Source organism: Tachysurus vachellii, chromosome 10 (assembly GCF_030014155.1).
Source record: "Tachysurus vachellii isolate PV-2020 chromosome 10, HZAU_Pvac_v1, whole genome shotgun sequence".
NCBI lineage: Eukaryota > Metazoa > Chordata > Actinopteri > Siluriformes > Bagridae > Tachysurus > Tachysurus vachellii.
Genome location: NC_083469.1, coordinates 11861406 through 11881241, shown reverse-complemented (window position 1 = coordinate 11881241; position 19836 = coordinate 11861406). Strand labels below are relative to the sequence as shown.

The 19836-nt window shown below is 35.4% G+C and overlaps 1 protein-coding gene and 1 non-coding gene across 4 annotated transcripts; one reads left to right on the top strand and one right to left on the bottom strand.

Moving 5' to 3' along the window:
- Positions 1-1796: 1796 nt before the first annotated feature.
- On the top strand, positions 1797-1885 carry trnay-gua (transfer RNA tyrosine (anticodon GUA)). The gene is given in 2 exon segments: positions 1797-1833; positions 1850-1885. It is a non-coding gene; the product is annotated as a tRNA-Tyr (tRNA).
- Positions 1886-5718: 3833 nt separating this feature from the next.
- On the bottom strand, positions 5719-19431 carry LOC132852007 (otoferlin). 3 transcript variants are annotated; one of them, XM_060879004.1, is made up of 41 exons: positions 19368-19431; positions 19059-19176; positions 18909-18963; positions 18551-18682; positions 18288-18350; positions 18105-18189; positions 17801-17960; positions 17527-17713; positions 17250-17436; positions 16927-17150; positions 16347-16455; positions 16076-16253; positions 15875-15995; positions 15678-15778; positions 15311-15401; positions 15108-15224; positions 14874-15026; positions 14554-14743; positions 14336-14460; positions 14101-14235; positions 13855-14016; positions 13638-13757; positions 13379-13540; positions 12904-13066; positions 12365-12435; positions 12219-12248; positions 11898-12029; positions 11695-11764; positions 11067-11191; positions 10772-10906; positions 10536-10667; positions 10310-10437; positions 9983-10153; positions 9677-9837; positions 8382-8524; positions 8139-8227; positions 7922-8020; positions 7588-7829; positions 7283-7461; positions 7063-7163; positions 5719-5948 (listed from the first exon to the last, which is right to left on the bottom strand). In XM_060879004.1, the coding sequence occupies exons 1-41, from the start codon at positions 19408-19410 to the stop codon at positions 5768-5770; spliced, it is 5370 nt and encodes a 1789-aa protein (XP_060734987.1). In that variant the 5' UTR covers positions 19411-19431; the 3' UTR covers positions 5719-5767. The 3 variants fall into 3 exon arrangements, with proteins under 3 accessions (XP_060734987.1, XP_060734988.1, XP_060734991.1); XM_060879005.1 differs by having other exon boundaries at positions 12228-12248; XM_060879008.1 differs by having other exon boundaries at positions 19362-19410.
- Between the last annotated feature and the right edge of the window lie 405 nt (positions 19432-19836).

The following is a 19836-nucleotide window of genomic DNA, read 5'->3' as shown; positions in this document are numbered from 1 at the left end:
TCATAATAAGTAACGGTCTGTACCGGATATTTATATGTGGCAGATTTTTTTGTAATACAGCAACATGCTATGATTGCACTAAAGACCTGTTATTGCTAATGCAACCATAGCCTGCAAATGTAAATGCCCTGGTTATGTATTTGTGTAAAACTGTTCTTAGTTGTATTATGTCATTTACCAGTTTCTGTTAATCCACAAAAATAGTTAATGAATTCTAGCGAATGGGTGTTTAAAACACACATGTAGCACAGACAAGGAAAGCTTGGGCTGGGAGACGATTCTCAGGATTGTGAAGCTTTTGAGTCCTTAAGTGGATCTCGAGATGGAGTAAATTATGGGCTCAAAAATACAAATTGTTTGGTTGTTCAACATGCTTGCTGTTAATACTGTCAGTCTTAGTGTTCAGCGTCTTAAAGCCAATGCACTTTAATGAGATTGTATTTCAGTAAATAAAATGGAAGTTGATTGTTGGACCGTAGGACAGATTCATCCATTTATATATCAAGATTTTATAAATCACTGTTAGTCTGTGTTCTAATGCACCAACGTCACTTCCGGCGTTTCTCTGCTTCTATATATTTACATTTACATTTCTGACATTTAGCAGACACCCTTATCCAGATTGACTTACATTTTTATTTCATTTTATACAACTGAGCAATTGAAAGGTTAAGGGCCTTGCTCAGAGGCCCAGCAGTGGAGCCTTGGTGATGTGAGATTCAAACTCACAACCTTCCGATCAGTAGTCCAACACCTTAACCACTAGGTTTTTAAAAGCCGATATGAATACGTTTTAAAATCAACACTTGGAAAGAAATATTGCCTATTTAAGTGTGTGCATTTTGGGAAACATTTGAGATTTGTATCATTACACTTCCAGCATTGACTAGAAGGTTTTTATAATCTTTCTGAGTCAGATAATAAAATACATGAATTAGAGTCAGCTATTTAGATTATATACCTGTATTTCGGTCCTTGATTTTATATGCTTAAACCACTGCTTTATATTTATTTATGTTCTTTGATTAATCTTTATTTTATCAAGTGTTGAGATGTTATGTCGTGTATATAGATGGTGCTTTGACAGCATCTAAAAATATACTTTTTTTTGTTTGTTTACTTGATATGTTTGTACTTTGTTACTGTTCTGTAATAACATAACTTGTGTATATTGTTATGATGCATGTGTGTACTGTATTATTTTATGTTGTGCAGTTTTTTTTTTTAAAAATAAAATACTATTGTTTATATGCCGGTGACTGGTCTTTTTTTCCCCATTTCTGTATATTTTCTCACCCTGACACGAATCTTTACAATTGTACAAAATAGAATAAAAATGCAATGATTATAATTCAATATTTTGTAAAATATCAGTATTCATCACAATACAAAAATAGAGAAATGCCATATCTTGTGTTGAATATTAAATGTTATTACAGGAGTGAAAAGTGTGTTTATTTTTATCTTTTTTGTGGACTAGCAGTTGTTACTTTAAAATTGAATAGAAGTTTTAAATGTTGTCCGCTGTGGGATTCGAACTGTCGCGGTCTCTTTGGCAGTGGGACTTAAATTTTTCGCGAATTGGAGCTCGTTTTTCTGAGAAATATGATAATAAATAGAAGATTGTCAGTAGCATTGGCAACTTGTCCTTTATTTTGCTATCGAAAAACCGCGTCGGTTAAAAATTTCAGTAAATAACTCGTGATGGACACTAGATGTCTCTGTGTTCACAGTTTAGTACTTTTGTAACGTATAAAAAAAAACGAAAAACAAAAAAAAAACCTATCCGCTCGTGGCCTTCGATAGCTCAGTTGGTAGAGCGGAGGACTGTAGCGGATTATACATAGAGATCCTTAGGTCGCTGGTTCGAATCCGGCTCGAAGGAACCCTTTTCTCTTGGTTAGGTTGCACATTATAAATGACCTGTGTCTAATGAAAATATAGTTGAAAGATGCTTTTGTGTTACACCACCGGAAAAGAAAATAAAAGTAAACTTTAGTACTAAATTATACTAAACAGGACTATATTATAGATTATACTATACTTATAGTATTATAGTGGATCTTTGTAAAAGCTAAATGTCTGACGCCCCCTAGTGCTCTAATACAATACAGTTTTTAACCGGGCCCTTCCAAATGTTATTTCAATAACAAAGATGGCAACCTTCCATTCCCTCAAAACAAATGTTATCTCCCCTAATATTTTTCCTTAGCTAAAATACGTCTTGTATGATTTATTTGGTGATACACAGATTCAATAAACGGTATGAACACTAAACCCTGTGCACCTAAAGCTGATGGCAGTTCAATAGAAAAGCCATGTCTTGGTCTAGTATTCTTCACATTATGTCTGTTATGTTGTGCAATTTGATGTTTATGCTAGCTCATAGTACTGATATCATAACTAGCAAACTGGTATGAGTGGACAAAGTAAGGGTATAATCCAAGGCAGTTAACACTAGCAAAATATTAATTTACAAAATTAATTACAAAATTGAAAAATGCAATAATAATTAAAAAATGCTTAATATATGTCTCAAATGACAATATGATTTTATATAATTCATTTTAGGGACGGACAAGGTCAGAGGGCTAGATTGAGATGGTTTGGACATGTCAAATCAAGTCAAAGTCAAGTCAAGAAGCTTTTTATCATCATTTCAACCATATATAGCTGTTGCAGTACACAGTGAAATGAGACAATGTTTCTCCAGGATCACGGTGCTACATAGAACAAAGACAGAGCTAAGGACTTAGTAAGTTAGTCCTAGCCACATAAACTGCATCTGTGCAACCTGGTGCAAACAGTGCAGGACAAGACAAAAAGACAGAAAGACAGTGCAAACAAAAAATACAAGACAATAAACAGAAACAGTGCCGGCCAGTGTAAATACTGCATGTTCAAACAATATTGTGTGTGCAGTAATACTGGAATGAACACAGTATTATAGCAGCAGTTACATGAGATATTGTAAAGGATTCTGCAAAACAGCAATCGACTGTAACGTGAGACAGCATGTGCAAAGAGCAAAAAACAGTGTGGAAAACAGCATGCAAACAGTTTGATGGATATATATTAGAAGTGTGTGTAGTTGGTGTAGGTCTGTGCAGTCCATACAGTTGATGTGTGTGTGTTGTGCTCAGTACAGTTCAGTTCATTTATTAAGGAGTCTGATGGCTTGTGGAAAGAAACTCTTACAAAGTCTGGTTGTGAGGGCCCGAATGTACAGAGGAGGGAGAGTGGTTATATTGGTAGAAGGATATTGGAGATGGAGCTGCCAGGTAAGAGGTTAAGAGGAATGCCAAAAAGGAGATATATATGGATGTGTTGAAAGAGGATGTCAATTGAAAAGGAAGTTAATTGTGAGAGAAGAGGACGCCAAAGGATAGAGTTAGGTGGAAACAGATGATACAGGGAAAAGCTTAAAGTAGTAGTAGAAGAAGAAGAAGACAATTCATTACTTGTGATGTTATATCGAAATATTCTTTTTTCCTCTATAGATACATCTATATATTATGCCTCAAATTATGGCTATACAAAAAAAAAAAAAAATCCTCTTTTGGGTGGATGACCTATATTTTTTTAAAAGAAAAGTAAAAATGAAAATTATAGGTACCAGTTGAAGTTTCATCTATTTATGGAAACTAAATAATATACATTAGTTTAAAATCCAGCAGCGAACACCTAAAGTAAATGACTCATCTCACAATAAATTTACACAAGCCAAAGTTTTATTTTCAATCTTTAAATCATTGAGAAAACACAAAACTTGCTGAATGCAACATACACACACACACACACACACACACACACACACACACACACACACACACACACATATATATATATATATTTCACAGCATTTCACTTTCACTAGATGGATTTTAGACATAAAAATAAAACCTGTAATTTTCCTCACTTAGACTCCAAGAAGTTTCTTGGCCATGTAACCAGGCATACTGTAGAGGAAGAGGGCCACGATGGCAAGCAGGAGCAGAGCCAGGACAATTTTTAACACAAGCCACTTGTACTGATTGCAGATAAAATAGCGGATTGCTTTCAGTGGGGTAATGAACCACAGGAATGTGGTGTCTGGACGGCTGTTGAGACAAAAGAGTAACATGACCTTTATGTTTCGAACAAATTTTGACCAAAAACAAAATAAGTTATGCATGAACCATTATGGGAAGCTTTAATGATTTACGTAGTGTTCCATAGAGCACTAGAGTGCTACTCCTTTAATAACCAAACTGTAATAGTAAAACCACATAGTTGCTTTACAAACTGATGGCAAACAGAAAGCCAAATGGTCAAGCTATAAACATCATCTCTTCTTACTGTATATGGCATGTAAATTTATTTTGAATAGACAACTTAAACTCCAGTTTTAAAAACTGACAACTCTATCAGTTTTAAAAAAATCCTATCAGTTTCAGTATTGTTTAAATGATATTTAAAGTTCAAAATAGCTTAGCAATGGTCAGTAATGGCAGTACTCAATGTCTGATTTGTGTTCAGGCACAGATTATGAACTAATATAACATTACTTTGAAGGGTATGCCCTATATAGCACATGTAAAGCTTGACCTGGCTTCACTATCATCATAAATCTTGGTTTATAGATACAGATAAGAATGTAAATGGTAACATGTACAGACAGATGTATGGGCTTTGAAGAAAATGTCCAGAAATAAGTACATTGGTGGAGTTTATTTATTTTGTTTGTCACACAAAGAACAGATATATTACCTTACACAGAGGAAATACAAATTGAACTGAAATATGAACAATCAAGATGGAGTGCTAATGTGGAGTCATTACAAAACCTTATGTAACATCAACCCAAGTGGTGCAAACCAGTAACAGCTAAGAAATGTACTATTTTACCACAAAGATAAGTCATACTGATGACTTGCAAATGTTTGTTTCAACAATTTAACAAAGCATGAATTCTTCTAATTTCAGATTTCTTCTGTCAAGTAAAATTTCTAACTTTCCTAGGCAATAATCCAATGTTTCTAATCCAATAATCCAATGTTTCTTTACAGAAAATATGATACTGATTTCCCCTTATATTCTCTTTAAACAATTAACTATTTTAAGATTTCTATGACAAATCAAGCTATATATTGTTATATTTAAATTAAAGCTCTGTCCTGTATGTTGGACCCACTTTCCATACAGCCCCAAATTTTGAGCATCAAAACACTGGAAGAATTTAAATATGAAAAGCTCATCTATAGTTAAGTTTAAATAGTATGTGTCTTAACAGTTTTTATGTATCATGTATGTTTTAATACTCAACAAGTTTACTTAATGATGTTAGTGTAGATTGAACAATTGGAACCCGACCTCTTTGAGTTGCTTTAAAATCTTCCTCAATATGGTAAATCTTTTGACATAGTCACTGCATACATTTGCCAAAAACATTTACTAACATTGCACTAAAGATTCATGTCTTGTGGACACCAATTCTCAAATACACATACATATAAAAGCATTATACTATTTTTCTATTAGCAAAACATATGCTAAAGCAAAGAAAATCTCTTAAAAGCAATCGCATAAAGGTAATAAATGTCTTAAATGCAATCACATGAAAATTTTGTTACTACCACCGAAGTGTGGAAATATGGTTTTAATCAAACAACATGCAAACACCTTTTTTTTGTGTTCAAAGCTCATATATTACTACTACTTAAATAGATTGAAGCTGCTTCATCTAGTATAATGTAAAATACGTTGTTAAGAATAATAGAACTGCCATTTAGGCACCAAGGAGCTTTTTCACCATATACCCAGGCATGCTGTACAGGAATAAGCCCAGCATTGCTAACAACAGCAAAGCCACCACTATTTTGATGATCAGCCATTTGTAGTTGTTGCAGACGAGATATCGGATTGCTTTGAGCGGACTGATGAACCACAGGAATGTTGTGTCAGGTCGACTGTAGAACAAAAAAGATTAGTCAGCAAATGTTCCAGAAGGTTAAGAAACATTAAGAAAAATAAGAAAAGAAAAATATTGTAAACCTGAAGTTAAAGTAAAATGTGGCAGTATAATGCAACCGATATTTAGAAACATAGGTCTTATGTGGCATGATCATTTTTTCTATTTGCATGAATCCTTGTTATTTTTAAATTTAGCTCATTTCTGAATTGTACAAACACGTGAAATACTGCAGTATTTCTACGAGAGTACCTAAGATGAAGCATTAATGATATTGTCAGGCTGTCAGATATTGTCTGTAATTAGCATTAATGGCATATTATTTTCTGTGGGACAGAAAATCAGAAAAATATCAGGTTTTATATGATGGTTATAGTTTCACTATAACCATTATTTTTAGCACACTTACCATGCAAAGGAGGGTGATACAAATCCAGACTTTGAATGCTGAACCGGTCATTTCCTAAGTGTCTCTGAAGATGCTTGTATTTATTTCCAGCGTTAAAAAAATTACATTTTCTATTTTTATGTCGTTTTTAAATTAATATTTGTCTACCATAATGTTTAGCACGTTCTTTTATTTGCACCATTTTATTTCATCTTTTGATCTTTGAGGGGAATATCCTTCTGTGTCTGTAAACACTGTTTCCGTGCATTTGGAGCACAAATTTTTTTTATCACAAATGTTTATCAAAGGAATCCATGCAGGAAAAAACAAGATCTATGCGTCCTACATTTTAGGTACAGCACCTTACACAAGACAGCAAACCTTAAATGTAGAAGACATCTGTGTCTAGAGTGTTTGCTTAATGTTTAATAAGGCTTTGCATATTGTACATAACCTAAGAAAATGTTCTCTGTCTTTGTACAGTGAAGTTGTTGAAGTTTTATTTTTTAATTTATGTTTGTATTTTTTGTCTTGTTGTCTATGCACTATGAGATGAAATTCACTGGCTTGATATTTCCTATAAGAATCAAATCCTTTATACATGAAATCTTCTATACATGAAAAACTCATGCTGAAATATTCCTCAAAAATTACTTGCCGTATGGTATACATCAGAGAAAAAAAGACAGAAATATTCATTTGTGACAGTTTTATCAGCTCTTACTTGGGTTTTTCTAGAGGCTCAGGCTCATTGCGTCCTTCACCAACAGGACTTTTTTCAGCTTCTTCACCTGTCATAAGATGGAGCTCTGCCTCTACTTTGCCCTAAAAGATGGATACAGTGTCAGTGAATGTTCATGAGGAAAAAATCTGCCATCAAATATGTACTTTGTACACTTATTGAGCGATTGCTAAAGTTTATGAATTGTGTTGGCTTTATGTACCGTGATTTCCATTTCATCATTTTCATCCCTGGCTATAAATGGCCACCAGCCCTTGATTCTTTTCTGCTTGAAGATGTTGACCATTGGCATATCTTGTTCGTTAAGTACCATGTCAAGGGTACACTGTTTTGCAGTTTTTGCACCACGAGGAAATCTGTTCAAATCTAGTTCAATTGCACCTGAATGGGAACCGAAATACTCATGTAAAAAGATAATAGTTATTCATTAGTGATAATAAAACTTGAGTCATTAAATATGCTTATTAAAGTCAGAAAGTGCATTAGCAAAACAACTGAATATCTCACCCAGGAAATCATCTGCAGAAAAATGATCTGCATCCCAGACTTGCAGATTCAGACGGGCAGGGATCTTGTACTCAGTCTCGTCCCAGGAAAACATGGATTCCTTCTTTGAGATGACAATTTTCTCCTCGGCCATTAAGTAGTCAAAGGGGTAAATGAAGCGCCAGTTGAAGTTTCCTTCCCCTGTTAGAGAGTGGTAATGGACATCTGTGTCTTGCTTGTCTTCTTGTTGACCTTTAAGCCATCTGAGAAGCACAAAAGATGAACTTTACATGGAAATAACCAGCAAAAACGCTCATGTTAATGGTGATTATAATTAAAAACAAAGCCATTTTACCCTCTCACAAAAATATCACTCGACTTTTCTCCTGTGAATATATCATCATCTTCCAGGACAACCTCATCTGTATTCCAAATGATTACCCTAAGTTCGAACCTATCATAAAGAAAATGACACCACAATTATACTTCAATCATGTATAAGATGACATTCATTTCTAACTTTTAAATGTGGATTATAAGAGCCAAAAATAGTGTTTATAAAAAAACAATACTTCTTTGGTTTGCGTGGTGAGATATCAACAGCAGGTCCAGGTGCAGCCATTTCTTTTGGAAACAAGTCCACCCACATTTCGATTCTCCCCTAAACAAGAAAACAAGTCAAACAGATAGTGGAGAAAGACTCTTAACCTTGAGTATAAGGATAAGTCAAACAAGTGGTCTGATGCAATTCATTCACAGAATAATTATTCTAGAATTTCAGGCACTGTAATTATTTTCAGAGACATGCCACTGACCTGCTCAATCCCGGGTTTATCAGGGTTCAGAAGAGGTCTTGTTTCTACATGCTCAGGGACAAGTTTGCAGCCCACTCGTGGAATGTCCTCCCAGTGATTAAGAACTGCTAAAGCAAGGTGATCATCTGTCTGCTTCTTGAGCCCTGTAAGAATCGATCCTCATTAAACAACAGTAAACTGTATTTTCAAATGTCACCTACATCCCACAGTGAACATGTAAGAAGACACATGGTTTGAGAGTTCATAATTTCCCAATTTTATAAGTTGCCATTGCTACTGGATGCAGAGCAAACTTTCTAACTGATTGGTTCAGTAACTATTCTTACTTTCAACTTCTGTGCCAAGTAGTACTTCTGCTCAACTGCACCTGGTTACATTGTTCACAACCTGGTTACAACCTGTTTACCTGGTTGATGTGTTGTCAACTTTAAATTTCTAGATCTCTACATGGAAGATCCCAAAATCAATATCCTGATATTTTTTAAAATTCCTTCAGAAATTTGGTCACTGTTTATGCAGAATTGGGTAAATCATCTGTTACACATTGTACTATGAACATGGGATAGCTGCCAACAAAGTCGCATCTTCCTCTGGAACAACTTCAACAAGCTCCTACTGGATCAGCAGTGGTTCTTAAATGACAAAATACACTCGAAGTTTAATCAGAGTTATGCATGTAACTAGCCCTCTATTTCAACTCTCTATCTGCCAGTGGTTGGAAATAACAATGCCTAATAGCATATGCCTCAATGTCAGAAAACACCATAGGACTGACTGGAATTTAAAAATGTTGTATTATGTTTAAGAGCCCCAGTGAGATGGTTGAGACAACCACAAGGCTGAGACAACCACCAGTGTGCTTGTGTTTTCTGGTAATATATCTAACTTCCAAAGTAAACAATAATCCCCAGCCAGTGAGAGGAGACCATTTTTTGGAGAAAATGAAAGGCAGACTACAAGCCACTCTTGTTGAAATTAGTTTGTATACACCTATTGTGACAGTAGGAGGGAAAGAACTGACACGTGTATGAGGTAAGGAGAAGAAATATAAAGATGGTTGTATGAGCAGCATTTAAATAAATATCATGCACATAACTTTCTCATAGAATACATGTGATGAGAATATGCATCAGGAGGCCTTAAAATTAACGTGCATATACTCCAGGTGATATTCACCACCCCTAGCGGTTATTAGGCATTAATATAGAATAAAGATAAAACAGATTAAAAAATAAGTAAACTCCTGTTACATAAAGGCAGACAACTTTGCCTTATTTTGTAAAATAGGCATATACCGTTTTCATCCTCAATTTCAGTTGGGCCTGTATAAACTCTGTTTGCCACTTTCACTCTTCCTCCAGGGCCATATTGGGGTGGATCTAATTTGCCATCCTTGCAAAGTTTTGCTAGGATGTGTGTTGGCTTCATTGGGTCTCTCCAAACATTGTAACCATAACTACCGAACACAAATGGATAAAATTAGTAAAGACAAAAAAACTGCAGAAATTTCTTGGATGATTGACTAAATATTGTCCCTGTAATGTGTACAGAGTTGGGCTAGGGTAATTTGTACATATATTTCCTGGCAGAAAAGCACATACATTGCATAGCTTGAAGAGATTCCACAGGTAGCCCTGTGCTTGCTGTAATAACGGTTCTCCAAATCAATTTTTGTCTCTCCAATCAAGTCATCAGTGCCGACCAAATCCCAGTCATAGATGGACACGGTAAGAGTAGAGTCCATAGGGAATGTAGCCTCAATGTCAAATGATCTAGGAGGATTAGGGAGATAGATTTTTGTTAACAGCATATGTTCCATCATATTTATATCTAGCCAAATGCAGAAATAAATATTAAAATTACTTATTTGTTTTTAGAAAAAATAGGCTTGGTTCTTCTATATCAACATTAACCTCCTATAAACCTACTTTCCAAAGACAGGATTAAGTTGTTTAGAGATGTAGTTTTCTTTGTCTTTAACCTCTGACTTTCCCAGTTTAATTGCAATGTATGGATCTGCTTTACCATTTATATCTGCAGGGTGTAGATCAGTAGCCTGTGAAAAATTTTAGTTTAGTTAGTTTAGATTTTACACATAAATTAGACATCTTAATATACATATGTTCTCTTATATCTGTTGTTTTTTGAACATACCCTTAAGACATAGACTCGAACTAAAACATTGACTGGGTCATTGTGTGGAATGTTCTGAAAAGTGCTAATGTTGGAATCAGTTCCCATTTCTCTATACAGCTCATCTGACACTTTGTACATACACAAGGAGCCCTGCAAAACAAAACAAAACAAAACAAAACAAAACAAAACACACACTTAGATCTAATAGAAATGCAGCAAAGACTATTTCCTGTTATTTCTTTGATTGGATTTACCTTGAATTTGCCAACAAGTCTGTCCTCATCCATTACAGTATCATCATCATCACCACTCTTTCCTCTGTAAAGATTAAAAGTGTGCAGCCAGTCTTCAAAGTTATCAAATTCACTCTCTAACTCTCTGTTGAACACCTGTTGGAAAGAAAAAAACAGATATACAGTCCACAATTATGTATGATAATTATTTATGATAATTGTGAGAGCAAACTGTCACTGAAATAATTTTCCTATTATGAAAAAAAAAGAAAACAAAAAATAAACCAAAACAGTAAATGCTAATGACAATGTTTACCTTTAGTTCCTCAATTTTAGGCTTTTTCTTTTCAGGTGAGCCCTCCCCTGGGGCAGCTTTGTTCTTATCCTTGGCTTTTCCTTTTTTCTTCTTGTTTCCTTTAACATTAGATTCAGGTTTGATATCTGTTCATGGGTGAGCAAGGGAAAGGAGACCAGAGTGCTTACACACTTAAGACATGAATTCTTCATGCAATACTATAGCATCTTTAAGCAACATATTATCCTAGAAATAGAAAATTTACTAGCCTGCACATTATAAAAATCGCAAATATCTGACAATAAACTATAAAAAATAAAGGCTATAACTGGACAAAGTATATTTATTACTGGTAAAACTAGTGATCTATAAGTTGACATGTCACACCTGATTTATATTTCAAATTAAAAGTTTAATTTTCATAATAATAATACTACTACTTCTACTACTACTACTGCTGCTGCTGCTACTACTACTACTACTACTACTACTACTAATAATAATAATAATAATAATAAACATTTCAGAATAGGTTTATATAGGTTTATAATATGTAGTTTCATACCCCCACTCACTTTTCTGTAGGATCCAGAGTTGAACAGATTTATTTTTTGCTATTCTGTGCCATGAGGCATTGTGCTGTATTTACCTGCCCCATCTGCATCCATGTCCTCTCTGTCCTCTGCCTCTGCCTTTTCAGCTTCTTGTGCTTTTAGGATCTTTATAGTAAGACACATGTCACTTATGTTAACATTATAATTGTAAATTCATGTTAATTAATGAAGATGATAAGGATCTGAGGTAGATGTTGAGCTACAAGTTTTTTAGAAGACTTTTAAATTTGCCTCTTACTTCCATGAGGGTTTCAATTGATGCAAAGTATTTGGACCACCAATCCAGCATACTCTCATCTAGTTGTTCTTCTTCAGCCTCTTCCCCTTTCTTCCTCTTCTTTTTTCCCTTGCCTTCCTTGTCATCATCAGGCTATAATTACGAGGACATTATTTATTTTCCATTACAGAACAACAATTTCATTTATATAAGTTCCAGTTTAAAGTTTTAATTTTAATCAAGTTAAAGGTTCATTCAGTGCCTGAGTGTCTTTATAGAACAATATGAAAATGCATGTCATCTGAGCAAGACCTAAAACCATATAAAGTGGTACATTCTTACCATATCGACCTTAACAACTGCATCGGATGCCTGTTGGGGTAAAACGAAAATTATTGCATTTGTTATTTAAGGTTAGCGGCTCCTGTTTTCAGAATAAACATGTTTGGGAGAAATTAAAAACAGAAGTGCCTGTATGGGGTACATACTGAGTCAAGTTTGACCATTGTTTCCATCTTTTTCACAGCAGGTTCGGGTTCAGTGTGGATTACAATTTCCTCTGTAGGCAAAAACAGAAAGTTTTTAAATTTATTTTGATTTATCTTTAACTTTTAAGCACTCAGATAAACAGAATGCTAATTGTTCCATTTTAATTGCCATTTCTTGCTATTATGGTGGAAAGTTTTTCTTAACAGCTATCTATTTAAAAGAATGAGATTGCTTTTATATCAAGCAAAGGTCATAGTCTAGACCAGCCATGTCCAGTACTTATCCACAAAGGGCCGGTGTGGGTGCAGGTTCTCATACCAACCAAGCAGAAGCCACACCAGAGTCTACTAAATGCCATGACCAACTGATTAAACAGGTGGAATCATGTGTGGCTTCTGCTTGGTTGGAATGAAAATCTGCACCCACACTGGCCCTTTGTGGATAAGATTGGACATGGCTGGTCTAGCCTGTAGTTCGTTCATTCTTTAGTCAAAGATTTAACAAAATAATTTTAATCCAACTTTGATCGTATACCCACCCATAGCTGACCAATTGTTGACACTCTTGTCTGGCGGCCTGTAGATGAATTTGCGCAATGTGGTGACTGCGTGGGTGCCAACCAGTGTATAACGGCCAAAAGCTCTGCAGTCCACAACTCGAATATTCAGAGGAGGATGAAGAAGCTCATTCTCTGGCAGGTCCTAGTAATAAATGAATATATTATAACACAAATAAATAATAAATACTACTAAATTATATTGTTAGTTTTCTGGTTGTGATATTATTATGGTTATAATGTTATTTTCTGGTAATACTGGATGTTATTTCTTACACATCCAGTGTAATAATACAAAAGAGGGTTCTCAAATCTAGTGATGGAGACATTGCCCTGAAACGTCTTCTAACACACTTGATCTGACTTACAGATGGCTTAATGAGTTAAAGAGTTAGACAGGTGCATTGGGAAAAAGAGTTTGATCCAGGTTGAAATTTGAATGATAGTTGAAACCCACCACTTCAAACCATTTGACCAGCGTGCTAAAATTGGGATTTTTGTTGTAGTTAGGAATGAGAGCTGACTGTATCCCCTTTCCAGCACATTCTATGTCTACCCGCGGTCTGTCAACTTGGGCAAGGTTTACTCTCTTCAGGTCCCTCAGGCCCCAGAATAAAATCTGCCGAAAAATTAATTCATATTATTAGTGTGTTCACTTTAAAATACAATGTTTTTATAGCATTATGTTTGCTTGCATGTAGAAAATAGCTTTTCACCTCAATACGATATTTGCTCAGGACTGGCCTAATGCCAATGGGGACGGGCAGAATTGGACCACGGTCCATATCTGTGGGTCCGTCTATGGGGGGGAGATCAGCCTTTCCACCTGGTCCAATCTAAAATATTTGTTGACAATTGTATTATTTTAATTATCTTCAGTTGTATTAGTACAATCTTATACATCTGCCAGGCATATCAATATACTCTTATCACCTGCAGTAGTTCAAAAGCTGCAAGCAGTTCTCCAGCAGTGCAGTTTCCACGGTACACCTGGTAATACTCTAGCTGAGGAGGGAATCGTGGTGGCCCGTAATGCTCATCTGACATCTTAGTTATTGGCTTTGCAAATATCCTCCCCATGAAATCAGCTTTACCCTACAAATGTATCAAAATGGACCTTGTCAGCATTGACTTGTTTTTGAGCATGCTAACAGAATGCAAACGCATATCATTGCTTACCATACTGTCTTGGTCATAGATCTCGATGACAATAATTGGAGGGTCATCCCTCAGCTCACTAGCCTCACCATATAATTCAACATTGTCAAATACAAGAAGTTGATCCCATGTGGGGCAAAGGGTCTCATTCACAATCTGATAGAAGAGATTCACATGATTTTATTTCAGTGGGATCAATAGATTATTTTTTTAAGTTAAAGGTAAACATGTATTATTGTAAATTAGAGAGTCTTACCTCTGTGACCTGGCTGTGAGTTGAAAAAAAGACTCTGGCAAAGGGGTCTGAAAGACCTGTGCTATCTGCAGCAAACAGGCTCCTTGCTTGGTACATGTGTACTCTCAGCTGGAAAATTTGCTTCACTGTTAGAAGCAATTTCAAATAGTTAGGTTATAGACACAATTGCATTTGAGTAAACTGTAATCTATATTGTTAACCAAATAAATTCTGTTTACTGGTGTAGATCAAGCTGATTGGTGGTGTTGAATGCATTCCTGGGCCTTTGACAGCCTTGTTTTCCTCAAATCCATTTGGTAATCCATTCAGGAAGTCTTTGCGGTGCTTGTTTAAACCCAGCCAGAGGTAAATTTCAGTCTTTGCTTGGACAGTCCAGCCTGCTGATCCAAAGCCTTTTTTACCTGGGAGCTAGAGAAATCGACCGAGAATCATTAGATATAAATAATTTTTAAAAATGTGGTATAGAAAGATTTATTTAAAATCTAGTCTGAGTTCTTGTATATGTGATAAACAAATTGTTTACAGAATTGAATCCAACCTTTAAAAAAATGGTCTTGACTTTTGCACAGTCTTTCCCAATCTCCTCCTCTACATTAGAGAAAAGGAGGTCTTTGGAGGGCACTCTAGCATATGCAATGCGTTTTCCATTGCTGACCATCCATATGTAAACATCTGGAACACTGTGTTGAGGCTGCAATAAAATTGATTTTACATATTGTATTATTTTCCGATTTCAGACTATAAAATAACATTAGTAATTTGTCAATATTACCTCATCAGACAAGAATCTCAGTTTCTGAAGAAAGTTTTGTGCCAATTTGACTTTATCCTTTACAGTTTTTCTTTTCACTTGAGATCGCATCGTCTTTGCTTGTTGTGCCATCATTTCCTAAAGAGATTATCCAACAGTTTTGTAAACCATACAAAAATAAATATAAACCATATTTGACATTTTAGATCTTTTGAGTACCGTACCAGCTCCCACATGCATAATTTCAGCTTTTCTCTATCCAACTTTGTGATCCCTGTCGGGTTTTGGTCCTTGTTTGCCAGTGTTAGAAATTTGCTAGAAGAAATTTATTAAGTTATTTTAGTTTCTGAATATATGTAACACCATGTAATGTTGAGAAAGGTTTGTTTTACGTATGCAGTATATTTTGTTAAATCAGGGGTGCCATTTTTATTTCGCTGCTCTATTTTCCCTTTTAAGCCTGGTATTTATATGTTGCATTGAATCAGTTCTATGTGGAGGAAAATGTCCAAACTGTTTTTTTACTCCAGCCATCCAGTACAAGATTTGGGAAATCCAGCCCTATAGTGTGTGTGGGAACATTTTTCCAACCTGCAGCCATTACTCAGTTCTTCTAGAACTCCTCTGAGCCTTCGCTCTGGAAAAGCCTTCTCCGTTTTAATAATCTCATGAACATCATTCAATCCTTCTTCCTTTAAGTAATAATAGAATTAGTTTTAGACATCTAATCATCAATTGTGATGCAATATTTAAAAATGCCATTTAAAAATGTAAAATATATAACCTACCAACTTATCTGCAATGTGGTCTATTATGTTGGCATTGTATAGCCTTCTCCTCTGGTCTTGCCACCAGCTCTTAATATAAATACAGGGCTTTCTCTCAAAATATGGAAGGTGAAAGTAGTTCCTGTGGAATGAATGAGTAGAAAATGACCAACAATAACAGACAGTGCAGTGTCATATAGTTTGGTAGAGGTGTTCACATACCTGTCAGTGATGACTGGTTTCATTGGTGGAGTGGTGGACACTGATGCCAGTTCTCCATCATCAGCCACCTCTTCATCACTGGAGGCTTGGATGAGTTCGGACTCTTCATCACCTTCTCCTTTCTTCGACCTCTTTGATCTTGGTTTGGCAGGCATATCAACATCACTGCCATAATTTCCTAGTTGAAAGTAGACAATAAATTAACCTTAGGCCTTTGTCATTTTTTTTGTATAAATATACTGTAAAATGGCAAATGGAGAATTTCCTTTACCTATTGTAACTTCAAAGTTAATGGGCTTGTCACCAATCTTTCTGTCAATCATTGTTGCTTCTAGAAATGCTCCAAACAAGAAAAATTCATCAATTTTTCCAGTGGCATTCTAGATTTAGGGACACAAAACAGATAAATATATTACAGAATTACATTGAAAATATAATTTGGAAACAAATGTTTTAATAAAATAAAATTAATTTTACTAGCAATTCTCTGAAAACCACATTTATAACAAATGTGAGTTGTAAGTTCAAAATCAAGCATCTTTGACTTAAAGAGCAACAGCATTGTGAACTGTTTACAGAACCAACATCAAATAATGATTACAGTTACAACTGGTACCTTTATATTGTATAAAGTGTTGTACTGTTTATACTATTATTGTTGTAATAATATAATTAAATGCTTAACACGTTAAATGTTAACACTTATGCAAAGTGTCTCTATCCTACTATGGTAAACGTTGTCTCACTACGAAAGGTCTTCTAAATTAATAATGTAGAAAAAGAAAAAGAAGGGCATCGATAATTCACAGTAAATGCCCAGTAATGTTCTTTCCTATCTTTGGATCAGTTACCTCTGAAATGTTGGGTACTCCTTCCACTTGGACTTCAGGAGAGCACATTATCTCTGGAGAGGATGTGTCCAGAATCTCCACAGCCAAGCTGATCAGCAGACGGGCCCGAAACGAAACTCCCTCTCCAAGTCCCTCATTCAGATCCTGATACTCATCCATAATGGTGTAGCTCCTAAGTGAACCATACATGTTCACCCAGGCAGGCCCCAGGGTTGGGAGAAAGCCTGGCAAGTAATCAAAGGACGATCCAATACATTTGAATCCATTACAAATAAGAATACAATAGTAAAATATTGGCTCAAAATATGACCTGTAATATTCACCTTTATCTCCATCATTTGAGATTTTTCGTAGGTCAATAAAATGTGTTCCAATAGCCACATCATTCACTTTGTCTGCATCCCGGATTTGAACCTTCATGCGTTTACACAGTGGTGGAAATTGTTCGGTGAAAATGATCTGCTCATTCCAGATTGGTTCATAGCAGCTTTTCTGGATAGAGGTTTTTCCCTACACATCACAAGAAAGAGGCCATATTTAAAATGCCATACTAATGTGTCAGTGCAGACAAATGAATGTTAACCAGATTCAAAAACTCACCTTTTGACCAGCAAATAGCACCTGAACATATGGGTCCACCAGGTCTTTATTCTCACCAATAAATGCCTTTTTCACATTGGCCATAATGCTGGTGTTCATCTTAGGTAAGCCTTCAGCTCTGTAGATTTTTATATAGAATCGTGCCCATTGACGGTCAGCTGGAACACCTTCTGGCAACAGAAGATTTCTACAAAATGGATTACATATAAATTAAATGTCTTTTTGTATACTAATATAGGCAATTTTTCCATGAAAAAGTAGATGTTTCCTGTACCCCTCAATGTCATCCTCATCAGTTTCATTGGCCTTGTGTGGAGTTTTGATGTTGTCACCTTTTGTAACCACAGCAATGTCACATTTTACATAGCCTTTACACCCTGCAGTGATGTCATCCGGATCACATAAAATGGCCCATTTGTGGTAGAATTGGTGGTCTGTGAAGGAGGGAGCTTTTTATTTCTTCTCTTGGTAAAGAGATTGTTCAATCTGATACAAGTACACTATAAGAAATGCTTTTACTCTCACTGTAAACTAAAATATTCAGTGTAGGCAAAATAAAAGAGGCATGTGCTTGTTACCAGGCTGTGAATAAACCGTTCCCACATCCATCTTGAAGGCACCAACCACTGTTCCACTCCGCAGAAGATTTTTAGAATGGATAACCTATAAATAATTTACATCACGGTGAAGAAAGGATATATTTCTATGTCTGAAAAAGTCTAATTAATCACTTTCTTAAATAGCTTCAAAAGAAAACTTACTGACACCCTGAGGATCTTGTCAAACATGACATCAGGAGGAACATGGAACTCGAAGACAAAGTACTAAAAAACGTGAGTCACAAAAGAACAAGTCAAAATTGTGTAAACTGCAAATGTGGAGTTATTATTGTGAAATATATATACAGATCAGTATATTAGTATGTAAACAACTTTTATAGAAACCATTAAATTTAGAAGCCAACAAACAGAGTTTTAGAGAGGTTCTTCCAAAATATGTTGATATACCTGGTAGTCAACATTACCTCGTTGTAGTAAGGGCAGTTGGTTGACTCCTTCATTGAAGTGTACTTTTTCTCATCACCAATTTCAACACAGACCACTGGATCCATGTTCAAGCCCACAAGCTGTCGAGCCTCAATAACTGTAATGCTCACCTAAAGTGGATTAATGCAAAGGTAAAATTTCCATACATAATTTTAAGGATCAAAGATTTAGTATTCAATGAGTTGTAGTGACATTCACTTTCAGTTGACATTTATTTACACATTTACATTTTTTTAATTATCTTAATTCATTTAAATTTGTCAGTTTAAATTTGGCACCACAGTTGATTTAATTGGGTGATATTAAAATGATAGATATGAGTGCTGTTTAACATACTTGGAAATCCATCAGTCTTCCACAGCTTGGTTCAATTTTGATGTCAGGTTTTGACCTGAAGTAAAATAAATAATGTAAAATAATATGCGTTTTTGACACTTCACCATCTTAATGAAATGTAGAATAGTTTGTGGTTAGATGCATGCTCACCTTTTGTTAGATACATTAGTTGTTACAGCAGTAACAGAGGCCAGTGAAATTGTGTCAGGGTCTGGTCCTTTGCCAAACCTTCTGTCCAAGTCTTCTGTCTCCAGGATGGCTGGCTCATCTGAGAATAACAACAGACAGTGAAGGGTTATTGTGAGAATCACTTATATTTTACATTAATGATTTAGTTTACTGCATTTGGTTTACTTGTGAGTTTGTATTGTCATTTGTAAAGTGAAGTGAAAACAATCCCAAAGAAGCAATCTATAATGACTGATTGAATGAAATTAAATGGAACAATATAGCTCTTACCTTTCCCATCATCCTTAGAGCCACGGGACTTTCCACGCTTCATGTTTGACAAATATGTTATTTTTCACTTCTGTGAGCCAGAGAGGAGAAATGTGGAAGTTAGACCATTAGTTACACCTTAATATCAATATACAATAATAAATTACATGGTGTACAATAAAGATTGTTCAATGTATTTCATCTTTGGTAACCACTTTATACTGGTTAATATTGTAATGGTTTAAGAGCCAGTTCCAGGAACACTGGGCACATGGTAAAAAAAATCATGCAAGATGAGACACCAGTACATCACAGGCCATTCACATGACTACATGCCATGTACAATAACAAAACCCCATCTGTGTATTTATGGATAGTGAGAGGAAACCAGAAACCTGTACCAAACTTATGCTAACATGAGGAGAACTCAGCCTAAACAGTAATCCCAGTATAGGATTGAACTGGGGATCCTGGTAATGTTAGTAAACAT

Coding starts and splice junctions, on each gene's coding strand:
- LOC132852007 (XM_060879008.1), bottom strand. CDS start 19,410: ATGAAGCGTGGAAAGTCCCGTGGCTCTAAGGATGATGGGAAAGGTAAG. Junction 10,668..10,771: donor GACTTGTTGGCAAATTCAAG/GTAAATCCAATC, acceptor TTTGTTTTGCAG/GGCTCCTTGTGTATGTACAA. Junction 10,438..10,535: donor TTCGAGTCTATGTCTTAAGG/GTATGTTCAAAA, acceptor AATTTTTCACAG/GCTACTGATCTACACCCTGC.